At 36.2% G+C, this 14,437-nt stretch overlaps 1 protein-coding gene across 10 annotated transcripts in view; it reads right to left on the bottom strand.

Annotated features, from left to right (window-relative positions):
- The window catches only part of SCFD1 (sec1 family domain containing 1), a 134,907-nt gene that overhangs the window by 76,654 nt on the left and 43,816 nt on the right, over window positions 1–14,437 (bottom strand). For all 10 annotated transcript variants that reach the window (XR_003433593.1, XR_003433598.1, XR_003433594.1 and 7 more), the window contains 3 exons: window positions 14,264–14,349; window positions 11,129–11,228; window positions 440–579 (listed from right to left, as the gene is read on the bottom strand). Coding sequence is in view for 2 of the 10 variants with exons in the window: in XM_027110989.1 (XP_026966790.1) it covers window positions 440–579; window positions 11,129–11,228; window positions 14,264–14,349 (326 nt within the window). In the remaining 8 variants the exon portion in view is untranslated. The remainder of the gene's footprint in view (window positions 1–439; window positions 580–11,128; window positions 11,229–14,263; window positions 14,350–14,437) is intronic.

The raw sequence follows: 14,437 nt of genomic DNA, 5'->3' as shown, positions 1-14,437 counted from the left end.
CTTAGGTATTTTCTCCACAGATATCTAAAATTGGGTTTGTATGAAGGCAAACATGGAACAAAAAAGGAAAATCACACTTTCATGTTTCCCTATCACAAAAACCAATTTTAATGAAAGGTAGAAATGGTGCTGCAGAGGGTCAATGGGGATAGAAATGAAATTGAGAAAGACTATCTGTAAAATCTATAAAATCATATGGTGTGAACTTATTGAAAAGGGAAGTGGCTCCCACAAAACAACTAACAAAAGCAACATAAGAACTAGGAAATTAAACAATAAAGACAGAGCTCCATAGACTATTTAATTACAGGTCTTATTCATGGTGTAGATGAACCACTGTGACCTGTTTTGGTTTTTTTTTTATAAACCCATTAAGTCATATGACATCTGCATATCTTTTTAGGGGGTGAATCTTTTACTTATTGTTTTTCTTATTTACCTTCCTTTATGTTTCTGCCAAAATTTATCAACTGGAGTTAAATCATAAGACTTCTTGTTTTTTCTCTTTGGTCTAGCACCAGCTGGGGAATTCTCCACTCCTGAAGACTCTTCCAAATTAACTCTGTTCAAGTGGAAATCCTAGGAAAAAGTAATTCTGTTTTAAATAACAGTTTTCTGAATTTAAGAACATTGCCTACAATTAGAAATATAACACAGATTCTTACTGCCTTTTCTACTATTTCCAAGGACAAAATACAGATCTGAAACTAAAAGACCTCCTTCCAATGTTTCGTTACATAAAGGTACCTTTAATTGTTTATGTATTTTAATTTAGTAGTAGATACATATGATTACAATTTCAGAAAGCCCATAAAACCATGTTTAGGTTCTTGTGTATCCTTCTAGAAAAATATTTTTGTATATGTCAGCAAACATATCCTTTAAATTTTAAAGAATGGGATTACATTATACATACTTTGTACTTTAATCTTCTCATTTAATAATGTATCAATATTTTGAGCTCTTCCTGTATTTGAATATGCATATCTACCTCATTTTTATCATGTCTACATAATAGACAAATATTTGGCTACATTTATTTGACCACGTCTCTTGATGCTTAATTGTTTCCAGTAACAAACATAACCTTAAATGTAATTTTTAAACTCTTAGAGAGTCTTAACAGTCTGACCTGTTACTTGATGGATTGCATTAAAAAAAAAATTACAACAGAAGCTACAATAATAACAGCACTCCCTTTCAAATAAATGCTAAGAGCCAGTCATACTAATAGCTGCTAAGCTTTTCTGCGTAGACATAATTTTACTCACGTGAGGCTTGATTTTTTTTGCCCTTTCCCAAAAAACAAACATACAAAAAAACAAAAGTGAGCTATCTTTTCTATTCTTTCTCCCTCCTTCTTGCATTAGACTTGTGGGTTCCTTTATGTAATAGCAGTATTTTATGGTTCAACTCTACTCTGAAGAATAGTGAGCTAGAGATAAAATATGGATATCAATAAGCAAATGAATGATGAGCAAAAGAAATTATATGGAGAAATTATCTAGCATGACTGTGATACAATCATCTTCGTTCAAAGATATAAGTTCTTAATGATTAAACTTCTAGGTCTTAGCAAATTAAATGTACCGAATATAATTTAATTTCCTCTTGACAGGAAAAGATCATTAATACTGAGATTGGATCCTTAGACCATACCCTGTAACTTTCTCAAATAAATCCTTTACAATAGCTTACTTCCTTGTCATTTTCCCCCATGACATAAAAAAAAAGAGTGCAAAATATATAGATGTCTAACTGCCAGTAGAGTAACAAGCCTCTTGACAAAGAAGAGCGCACTATATTGTATTTCAACCTGTCAGTATTATGTCTTTCCTATGGGCTCCTTATATTATCATAGGATAAACATAACATAATATAACCCTATTTAATCCCTTTTCCCATCCCATACCTTAACCTCACCTTGGCACAGCAAATCATCCATATAGGAAGAAAGTACAATAAACAGGTGTTAACAGCTACATCTGAGAAGAACCTTTGTTTTTAAAAGTTATCTAACAAAACAAAGATACTGAAGAAAAGAAACATTTTTAAATAGTTAAGCTTTATTAACTAGAATTTCTAGTGAAGTACTATTTCCGTGGTGATGACACACAGCTCATTCAAAACACAAGTAACTTGTTAGCAAAATTACTGCTCTAAAAATAGGACAGCATGTTAATACCTAAGTATTGATGGAATACTTAAAACACAAAATGATAAAGGAATCAAAGATGTTAAGAGTTTTCAGAAATAACATAATAGCGGCAAGAAACGTTCCCCTTGTTTGCACTAATAGCCAGGCAAATAAGGAAAAATAATTTCAGTCTTGAAAATTGGGAAATCAGAACATTCTGTGCTGTACTCAATCATGTTAAAGGAACTGAAGACATGGGTATAGAAGACAACAGAATTAGTTTTCACATGGTAAAGTCTAATCTATTTCCACTGATATTCACACTTTCCTGACTTAGAAAACTGGACAATGGTGTGCCAAATCACCAGATATAAGTAAATCCCACTGGGAAAACATGGGTAAGTCTTCAGCAGTCTTGTTTTCCTTCCATGAGTTAAAGCAGACCAGGGGAGGCAGACAGAGCTAATATTAACAAAGTTACATTTGGGTAATATAGGTTAACACCTATTTATGCAGAGCTAAGATTTATATTCACATGAGAAAAAAAGCCAAACAAAGTAAAAGTAACGTTTATTTTGGCAAGGAATTGCGCCAAATCTAATTAAGTCTCTAGATCAATCAGTTTACAGGAAATACTGGAAAAAGAGAAATAATGTCAAATTGTACCCCACAAAGATACAATCAACCAAATGCAGAAATGTCATATATCTTTAAGAAAACGAGTTCTTCTAAAATGTTTTTCTAATAACCTTTTAAAAGTATATATTAACTTGGAAATGACTTCCTTTTCTCTTCTTGAGTGGCAAGAACAAAATAAACTTTACTAAAGTCCTTATGTAATTAGTACAGATTCTGATTTAATATTTTAAATAATGAGAGTCAGTAGCAGAGGGCCAAAGGCACAAACAAGGGCACCTAAGATTCAAAAAAACAAAGGCCAACTAAAGGACAAGACACGGCAATGAAATAATGTCCACCCTTTGCCTAAAACTACTCATTGCAGTTGAACAATCAAATCCACAGCCCCTGCAACCAAGACACGACAAAAAGGAATCACGACTTTCTAATTACTAATTTTGCTTCTTATATCCTGAGAAAAGGAAAGGGACACTGCAAAGTTTTTCATCAGAAGAGTGTATCTGCCATGTTAAAGGACAACAATCACCTTTCTGACACACAGAGAGGCTGTGTGAATTTTCACAGCAGTTTCCAGGGCCTGATATATAAATATTATCAATGTTCTGGATTTTCAGGCAAAGATATTTAATATAAAAAGCAAGCTCCAATTTCAAGTTAAACTTGAAACTCCCATCTACAACTTTTACTCCATCTTGTGGAGGTGGAGGGTATAACTATTAAGAATTTTGAAAGCTTGGAAGAAACCTCAAAAGCTGCAGTTTTAACAATCAACAAAAAATGGCTTGCTTACAGTTGGTTATGATATCTCAGTTGTAGTTTTTTCACATCTAGAAAGTATATTAAAATTAATGAACAGGATTAACTCAATATAAGCTGTATAGGTTGTTATAACCAATTTTCTCAGAGACTATTTTCACAAGACCTAAATATTTTAAAAATAATGTTACTGAGAAAAGACGGCTTAAAGGGTAATATGGAATCTGAGAACCTCGCCTAAGAAAGTTAACTAGAGATGTGCATTGCTCTATTATTTATAACAAAAAATAAAAAAAACAATAACCCAAATGTCCACAGGAATCCACTATTGTAACCTCCATGCAAGCAGGGATCATGTCTCCTTTGTTTACCTTGTATCCCAGTGACCAGCAGTGCCTGGTACAGCGGAGGCACTTAATAAATATTTGTTGAATTGAATTCCTTGGAAACACATGGTTTCCAACTTTTTATTCTGGGAAGTGAAGAAGATTAGAACAAAGCCCCCCAAACCCCTACCATATACTTTTACTGTCTTGTATTTTTAAAATAATATTTTAAATTCAAATAGTAGAAAATAAAAATTAGTATATCTCATAAGGATACAAGGTCAGTTGTAAAAACTCATTTCATATTCCTTATTATTCTCATTTCACTGTGCAATAGTAAAACCCTCAAAATCAGTATTAGCCTTGTCTAGTTTTGGGGAATGTCTGCCATAACCTGTGTTTCCCAATTTCTCTTCTGACAATGGGGACTCAGCATATTCCTTTACATTGCAATTACCTGTACACACATCTTATCGCCTGCACTCAAAGCATCATGTACTTTAATTTCCTCTAGGAACTCTTCAAGTTTAGGAATTAGAAAGGATCCCGGTATCTCGATGTGCTATATGGCCTCCACACACCACTGGCAGGAGTGAAGAGGTGACCCCTGATCTGTATGCTCTTACTAAGACCCCTGCTCCCACCCAACAGGCAGGGACCCACCAACCAAATCTAATTTGAGACTATCAAAACTAACTCATCATGCCACCCCTTTTCAGATTCCATCTCTCTTTCTTACTGGATTCCTGAAACCATTCTGCCTACCCTCTGGAACTCGTACTCAGCAAAATCTCCTATTCTGAACATCTACTCTCAACTTCCACTGAACACTTTCTTGCTCTAGTTGAACACCAACTGGCTATCTCCTGTAGCCTTCTCAGACCACAACCTCTTTTTTTTTTTTTTTTTTACACACATCTCAAACCACTGGACCCAGGATTGGGCTAGGTGTCTTCCTTGTTACTCCCAGACTCTTCACTTGTCCTCTTCCCTAAAACAACTCCAGCTTTGAAACTCCCATCATCAGCCTATAACCGTAATTCTTAATCAGAGACAATTTTACCCCTCTCTACCCCATGGGAATATTTGACAATGAAGACATTTTGGTTGTCCAGAACTAAGGGTTGCTACTGGTATCTAGAGAGTAGAGGTCAGGGATGCTGCTAAACATCCTACAATACACAGGACAGCCCCCTACAGCAAAGAATTATCAGGCCCAAAATGTCAATAATGCCAAGGTTGAGAAATCCTGGTCTGTAGTCATCCTGGTCACTAATGCCTCATACAGACCTGCAGGACACTCTTATCTCCACAACCAACTCTTCTCTTTTGATCATTCCCCAATAGGGAATACACAAACATGCTGTACTTTCTCTCATTTAAAAATCTTTTTTTGATTTCACATCCCCTTCCAGCAGTCACCCCTTATCTCAGCTCTCCTATACAGCAAAACTCTTTCAAGGTTTGTCTATATTCTCTCACCTATGCCACTTCTTCCAATCTATCTTATACCTACTTCAGTGTTTAACCCCTATACTACAGAAGCCACTTTTTTTAACATCTTTATTAGAGTACAATTGCTTTACAATGGTGTGTCAGTTTCTGCTTTATAACAAAGTGAATCAATTATACATATACATATGCCCCCATATCTCTTCCCTGTTGCATCTCCCTCTCTCCCACTCTCCCTATCCCACCCCTCCAGGTGGTCACAAAGCACGGAGCTGATCTCCCTGTGCTATGCGGCTGCTTCCCACTAGCTATCTATTTTACGTTTGGTAGTGTATATGTGTCCATGCCACTGTCTCACTTTGTCCCAGCTTACCCTTCCCCCTCCCCATATCCTCAAGTCCATTCTCTAGTAGGTCTGCGTCTTTATTCCCATACTGCCCCTCGGTTCTTCTGACCATTTTTTCTTTTTTTTTTTTTTAGATTCCATATATATGTGTTAGCCTACGGTATTTGTTTTTCTCTTTCTGACTTACTTCACTCTGTATGACAGTCTCTAGGTCCATCCACCTCACAACAAATAACTCAGTTTTGTTCCTTTTTCTACTGAGTAATATTCCATTGTATATATGTGCCACATCTTCTTTACCCATTCATATGTTGATGGACACTTAGGTTGCTTCCATGTCCTAGCTATGGCAAATAGAGCTGCAACAAACATTTTGGTACATGACTCTTTTATTTATATTTTATTTATTAACATCTTTATTAGAGTATAATTGCTTTACAATGGTGTGTCAGTTTCTGCTTTATAACAAAGTGAAATCAGTTATACATGTCTCCAAATCTCTTCCCTCTTACATCTCCCTCCCACCCTCCCTATCCCACCCCTCTAGGTGGTCACAAAGCACTGAGCTGATCTCCCTGTGCTATGCGGCTGCTTCCCACTAGCTATCTATTTTACGTTTGGAAGTGAATATATGGCCACGCCACTCTCTCACTTTGTCACAGCTTACCCTTCGTCCTCCCCATATCCTCTAGTCTATTCTCTAGTAGGTCTGCATCTTTATTCCCATCTTGCCCCTAGGTTCTTCTGACCCTTTTTTTTTTTTTTTTTTAGATTCCATATATATATGTGTTAGCACATGGTATTTGTTTTTGTCTTTCTGACTTACACTGTATGACAGTCTCTAGGTCCATCCACCTCACTACAAATAACTCAGTTTCGTTCCTTTTTATGGCTGAGTAATATTCCATTATATATATATGCCACATCTTCTTTATCCATTCATCTGCTGATGGACACTTAGGCTGCTTCCATGTCCTGGCTATTGTAATAGAGCTGCAATGAACATTTTGGTACAAGACTCTTTCTGAATTATGGTTTTCTCAGGGTATATGCCCAATAGTGGGATTGCTGGGTCCTATGGTAGTTCCATATTTAGTTTTTTAAGGAACCTCCAACTGTTCTCCATAGTGGCTGTATCAATTTACATTCCCACAAACAGTGCAAGAGGGTTCCCTTTTCTCCACACCCTCTCCAGCATTTATTGTTTGTAGATTTTTTCATGATGGCCATTCTGACCGGTGTGAGATAATATCTCATTGTAGTTTTGATTTGCATTTCTCTAATGATTAATGATTTTGAGCATTCTTTCATGTGTTTGCTGGCAATCCGTATATCTTCTTTGGAGAAATGTCTATTTAGGTCTTCTACCCATTTTTGGATTGGGTTGTTTGTTTTTTTGATATTGAGCTGCATGACTTGCTTGTATGTTTTGGAAATTAATCCTTTGTCAGTTGCTTCATTTGCAAATATTTTCTCCCATTCTGAGGGCTCTCTTTTCGGCTTGTTTATGGTTTCCTTTACTGTGCAAAAGCTTTAAAGTTTCATTAGGTCCCATTCGTTTATTTTTGTTTTTATTTCCATTTCTCTAGGAGGTGGGTCAGAAAGGATCTTGCTGTGATTTATGTCATAGAGTGTTCTGCCTATGTTTTCCTCTAAGAGTTTGATACTTTCTGGCCTTACATTTAGGTCTTTAATCCATTTTGAGCTTATTTTTGTGTATGGTGTTAGGGAGGGTTCTAATCTCGTACTTTTACATGTAGCTGTCCAGTTTTCCCAGCACCACTTATTGAAGAGGCTGTCTTTTCTCCACTGTATATTCTTGCCTCCTTTATCAAAGATAAGGTGACCATATGTGCGTGGGTTTATCTCTGTGCTTTCTATCCTGTTCCATTGATCTATATTTCTGTTTTTGTGCCAGTACCATACTCTCTTGATTACTGTAGCTTTGTAGTATAATCTGAAGTCAGGGAGCCTGATTCCTCCAGCTCCATTTTTCGTTCTCAAGATTGCTTTGGCTATTTGGGGTCTTTTGTGTTTCCATACAAATTGTGAAATTTTTTGTTCTAGTTCTGTGAAAATTGCCAGTGGTAGTTTGACAGGGATTGCATTGAATCTGTAGATTGCTTTGGGGAGTAGAGTCATTTTCACAATGTTGATTCTTCCAACCCAAGAACGTGGTATATCTCTCTATCTATTTGTATCATCTTTAATTTCTTTCATCAGGGTTTCATAGTTTTCTGCATACAGGTCTTTTGTCACCTTAGGGGGGTTTATTCCTAGATATTTTATTCTTTTTGTTGCAATGGTAAATGGGAGTGTTTTCTTAATTTCACTTTCAGATTTTTCATCATTAGTGTGTAGGAATGCAAGAGATTTCTGTGCATTAATTTTGTATCCTGCTACTTTACCAAATTCATTGATTAGCTCTAGCAGTTTTCTGGTAGCATCTTTAGGATTCTCTATGTATAGTATCATGTCATCTGCAAATAGTGACAGCTTTACTTCTTCTTTTCCAATTTGGAATGCTTTTATTTCTTTTTCTTCTCTGATTGCTACGGCTAAAACTTCCAAAACTATGTTGAATAATAGTGGTGAGAGTGGGCAGCCTTGGCTTGTTCCTCATGTTAGTGGAATTGGTTTCAGTTTTTCACCATTGAGGACGATGTTGGCTGTGGGTTTGTCATATATGGCCTTTATTATGTTGAGGAAAGTTCCCTCTATGCCTACTTTCTGGAGGGTTTTTATCATAAATAGGTGTTGAATTTTGTCGAAAGCATTCTCTGCATCTATTGAGATGATAATATGATTTTTCTCTTTCAATTTGTTAATATGGTGTATCCCGTTGATTGATTTGCGTATATCGAAGAATCCTTGCATTCCTGGGATAAACCCCACTTGACCATGGTGTATGATCCTTTTAATGTGCAGTTGGATTCTGTTTGCTAGTATTTTGTTGAGGATTTTTGCTTCTATGTTCATCAGTGATATTGGCCTGTAGTTTTCTTTCTTTGTGACATCTTTGTCTGGTTTTGGTATCGGAGTGATCAGAATCCACTCTTACGAAATTCACTAATAACCGTGACACTGCCACATGCAGTGGTGACTTCTTAGTCCTCAGCATTTGTACAAGTTAATTACTGCCTCCTGTTTGAAACATTTAATTCACTGGCTTCCAAAACAACACAGATCTAGTTCTCATACCTCACTGGCTGCTACTTCCTATATTATATTGTTCATTCCTACTCACTACCTCAATATCTAAATGGTGAAATTCCTCAGAGATCAGTTCTCAGACCTCTTCTCTCTTCTATCTATACTCACTCCCTTGGTGATCTCATCTTACCTCTTGGCTTTAAATACCATCTATATATGAACTACTTCTAAATTTATTTCTCTAGACTAGATGTTTCTCCTTAACTCCAGGCTCATATATCTAACTATCTAATGATATCTATACTTGAATATATTAATGGGCATCTCACATTTAACACGTCCAAAACTCAACCTCTGGTTTTCCCCCGAAAACTGCTTCTCCCACGTCTTTCCCATCTCAATAAAGAACATCCGTCCATTTGCAAAGGCCAAAACTTTGGAGTCTTCTTTGGCTTCTCTCTCTTACATCTCACATCCAATTCATCAGTCAATCCTATACCCTACATTCAATAGATTATCACAACCCTCACCATTTCCATCCTGGTGTAAAACACCATCATCTCTTGCTAAGATAACTGCAACTCCTAACTGGTCTCCTTGACTCTTCCTATGCCCCCAAAGAGTCTTTTTCAATACAGTAGCTAGGATGATACTCTTAAAATGTGTATCAGATGTCATTCCTTTACTCAAAACTATGTGAGGCTCTCTGCTTCCCTCAAATTAAAAATCAATATCCTTACAGTGGCCTTTAATGTCCTATGCTACGTTGCATCCCGTGTTCTATTTAACTTCATCTCCTGCTACTTTTCCCTGCCTTACTTGCTCTGGCCACTTTGGCTGCCTTGCCATCTTTTAAACATATCAGGCATCCTTCTGCCTGGAATGCTATTCTCCCAAATAGCTACATAATTCACTACCTTCTCTCCATTAGATCTTTCTCAAATGTCTCTTTTTCAGTGAGGTCTTCCCTATTTTAAAACTGCAATCCTGTTCACCATTACTTACTTTACTTTTCTCCAGAGTATTTTTCACTTTACGAAATATTACATATTTTATTTTATTTATTGCCTGTCTCTCCTACTAGAATGTAAGATACAGGAAGAAAGGAATATTTTCATTGACTTTATTTATTGCTAAAACCAGGGTCTAGAATGTTCTGTCAAAGAGTAGGCACTCCAATAGTGGTTCTTCAGCCTCTATTGACCTATGAAAACTACTTTCCATGTTCTGTTACTCAGGGTTGGATCCATTGTCCCTTTGATTCTTCTCACTCTCCAGTGTCCCTTTGATTCTTCTCACTCTCTCTACTGAATCAGAGTTGACTACTATCATTGACACTTATCTTCGAGTCCAGAATCACAGAGGACTCTCAGATAGAGAAGTGTGCAGAACTGCCAATTTCCATCAGTAATCCTAAAATCTGATTTATTAAAAGATACTTTACAGTTAGAGTCTGTGTTTTAAAGAAATAAACCATTAAATCAAAACCATCTATTGCATGTCTTTCATTTCCTTTCTGTATGACATTTCAGGCAATCTTTGCAATAATGATGCTATTATATACTATAATCCCTAGAGGCTTGGGCTAAGATTTAGTAAATTAGAGTGCTGGTCTTGGCAAAGCCAGTAATTTAGGTTCATATCCTTTAACTTCTGTGTCTCAATTTTTCTATCTTACAAATGGGGACTATTCTGGCCCTTTTACATAGTGTCTTATAGAAATTATTTGTATACATCTTTTCTTTCCATTGCCTTTGAAGATTGGGGCTGTTTTTATTTATCTGTGTATATCACATGCTATTTACAATGTTTAGTAGATCAATATATGCATAGATAAAACAGATTTTAGTTTTAAGCATGAAATTACCTATGTGGAATTACTTCAAAAAACATATGATGTAATATAAAAAATACTATTTATTTTTACCATAAAATGAGGCTTAACAGATTCCCAGGAAAAAAAGGAGAAATTACATCTTTTCTCCCCAAGGAGAACAAATTTATTTACTTACTCAGTATTAAAAATTAAAAAAAAAACCAGCCACTCATTTTCCTCCATTCTTTTGTTCCCCATCATTCCAACAATACTACTGATTTATCCTGTAATTTAAAGACCATAAATTTGGAACTTTAAACCTCAAGGCTTCACTATTCTCCAGCATCCACAATCTAGTGATACCAAATTCCATCACCTTTTTTGTTTCTATTTCTCAGCTCCATCCTTCTCATCTGTATTTCTGTAGCCATGATGTTAATTTTAAATTAAGACCATTGAATGTTACTACATTTTAACAAAAAGTGGTATATTTAGCCTCTTACCAGTACATCATGCACCAAGGCTTGATATGTCCAAGTATGGTGTAAAGGAGTTGCCAAATCTATGTTTCTGTCAACAAGGACTAATAAAGGCCTTTGGAAGCTGTAAATATATTAAAAAAAAAGTTATGTAACTCTTAACACCTGTGTATACATCTACATTCTTCTACTACTTTCAGTATATGTCATTTTCATATGAACAATAAGTATACTAATATTGATGTTCCATAATACTTTGCTTTCTAAAAAATTTTCTAGTACAATCAAGTAAAGCAATGCTTTGTACTACCTAGAGCCTGTGTATGATGCTAGATTATATGTCTTACTTAGGGAACTTTCTTAAAGGAAAAAATCTATACAAATACTTCTACAGAATAATTTTTTTTTTTTTTTTTAGCGGTACGTGGGCCTCTCACTGTTGTGGCCTCTCCTCTTGCGGAGCACAGGCTCCAGACGCGCAGGCTCAGCGGCTGTGGCTCACGGGCCTAGCCGCTCCGCGGCATGTGGGATCTTCCCGGACCGGGGCACGAACCCGTGTCCCCTGCATCAGCAGGCGGACTCTCAACCACTGCGCCACCAGGGAAGCCCTACAGAATAATTTTTATAGTTATCAAAGTAAGAATAAGTTGCTTTTGCTCAGATTTATATTTTATATTTTTGAATAAAAGGAAAAAAAGAAAACCCATTGCCAGGTTCAGGGAAAACAATTACAGAGAGTAGGATCTTACAAATTTATACAAATGTTCAATCGTTTCATAAATTACAAATTCCAATTTTTTCCTGAAAACACAAATTTTAAAAAGCAGACTCAAGAGAAGAGGCTCACAAAACCCTATCCCATTATAATATATGAAACCAAAACATTATACTACAACAGTAACTAATTATATAATTACTCACTTACCAGACATGTCATATATTGTTTAACTCCATCACTATCATTTAGATATGAAATAAACTACATTTAAAGCAAATTGAGGTACAAAGTCATCTGGTTACCATGTGTCTCCAAAAGGCATAGAGATTTCACTTTAGAGGCACTACTGTATCAAGAGTACACGTCAATTTTCAATAGGCATTGCTACCTGATTTTATTTACTATATGTATTTTCTCCTGAAAGACCTCTGACAATTTCAGTAACTCATTACACCCTACTGGGTGTAAGACAGTGAACTCCCAACTGCATTAATTATAAGACTTGGCGATAAAAAGGTAGGAGTGGCATGCTTACCACCACCTACCATCGTTCATTATTCCAGAGCTAGGTGGAAGGTAGGGAGGATAGCCTACGGCAGGGTTTCTTAACTCAGCACTACTGACATCTGTGGCTGGATAATTTCTTATTATGGGAAGTTGTCCTGTGAAGTGTAGGATGTGTAGCAGCATCCCATAATGCACCCCATTAGATTCCAGTAGCAACTACCCAGTTGTGACAACTGACATGTCTCTAGACATTACCAAATTCTCGTTGAGAATCATTAGCCTACAACTGGATTCAAATATATTTAACAATAAATAGTCTGACAAGGCTGCTGACCCCTAATTCAAATAATTTAGAAATGCATACAACAAACTAAAAGTAAGACAATTATATTATGATCATGTGAATACACTAAAAAAAAAATTTATCTAAATAAAACAGTGCCTTTATATTGGTTTCTAAGGCCTATACAAGAGCACAATAAAAAAGGAACTGTTCAGTAAGGTATGACATAGTGGTTGCTTCTGTTGAAAAAAAAAATCAGATGAGAATTTGATATCTCTGCTCTACTTAATAAGAAATATCATTATTTAGAAGAATATTTAGACCAGCGATGAAATTGCAAAACAGTTTAAAGTAACATGGGAGGTGAAACAGTTGAACGAACAATTGAAACACAATGTTAGTATCAACTGCAAATTATAGGAATAGTATATAAAACTGTAAGAGCCATCAAATTGACTTAAAATGAAGTCTATGAAAGGTTACCATAAGAGTATAATTCCTGGAAGGCCGTTATACTGAGTATCAGTTTATTTTCACAGGCTTTATTTATTAATTCACCTAAAACTAGGGATAATAATTAATTTTCCAAAATACTGCCTATTCCCCTTGAAATAATTTTCAGCCATTGGTGTGGGTTTCTTTACTTCCTCACCCCAATACTGTCCATTATTATTATTATTATTTTTGTGTGTGTGTGTGTGTGTGTGTGTGTGTGTGGTATGTGGGCCTCTCACTGTTGTGGCCTCTCCCATTGTGGAGCACAGGCTCTGGACGTGCAGGCTCAGCGGCCATGGCTCACGGGCCCAGCCACTCCGTGGCATGTGGGATCTTCCCAGACCGGGGCATGAACCCGCGTCCCCTGCATCGGCAGGTGGACTCTCAACCACTGCACCACCAGGGAAGCCCTGTCCATTATTTTTAATAAACAAAAGTTAAATATACTATAATGGACAGTTTTTTAAAAAAAATTTCTATTCAATAATAATTGAGCAGTCAGTAACTTTGGCATTATCTATTTATACTAGACATGGTAAAAAAGACAAAAATACTTTGCCGGTATTTTAATGTAAAAATGGAAACCAGTTAATAGGCAGGTAGAAATAGACACAGGCATCACAAGTTATTCGACTTACTTTTTTTCATTACCAAGAGGCTTAATGATAATTAAAAGGAAGTGGCTTCTTACTGCAAAAGCCGTATAAACAGGGCTTCCCTGGTGGCGCAGTGGTTGAGAGTCTGCCTGCTGATGCAGAGGACGCCGGTTCGTGCCTCGGTCTGGGAAGATCCCACATGCCGCGGAGCGGCTGGGCCCGTGAGCCATGGCCGCTGAGCCTGCGCATCCAGAGTCTGTGCTCCACAACGGGAGAGGCCACAACAGTGAGAGGCCCGCGTACCGCAAAAAAAAAAAAAAAAAGCCATATAAACAGAAAAATTTATCCTACAGATGATAAAAATGAAAAACAAAAAATTCTAACAAAAGAAGGTAAATTAAATAAAATATTCCATTTGTATTTTTAAGAACGATTTGAATCAAAACCCTGATCTAGACTTTCCAGTATAAGGGTATTCTATCAGACAAGGAAAAACAACCCAAAAAACTCTACAAATGTTTCATTTTCAAGCATATAAGGTGTATTAACTAACATAATACCTGAACTGGCCAGCTCCAAGTGTGTCACCTGTAAAAAGACTGTTTCTTGCATCTCTCAGATTTTCCCGAAGTTTCTTATCTAGTTTCTGAAAAATGAAATTTTACATTAACTCTTTAAAAAAATATTTAATTTTATTGAAGCATAGTTGATTTACAATGCTGTGTTAGTTTCAG

This window comes from Aethalodelphis obliquidens, unplaced genomic scaffold, assembly GCF_003676395.1.
Source record: "Aethalodelphis obliquidens isolate GAN/ISIS:26980383/991018 unplaced genomic scaffold, ASM367639v1 scaffold10, whole genome shotgun sequence".
Classification (NCBI taxonomy): domain Eukaryota; kingdom Metazoa; phylum Chordata; class Mammalia; order Artiodactyla; family Delphinidae; genus Aethalodelphis; species Aethalodelphis obliquidens.
The sequence above is the reverse complement of the archived record's forward strand: the minus strand, read 5'-3'. Positions and strand labels throughout refer to the sequence as shown.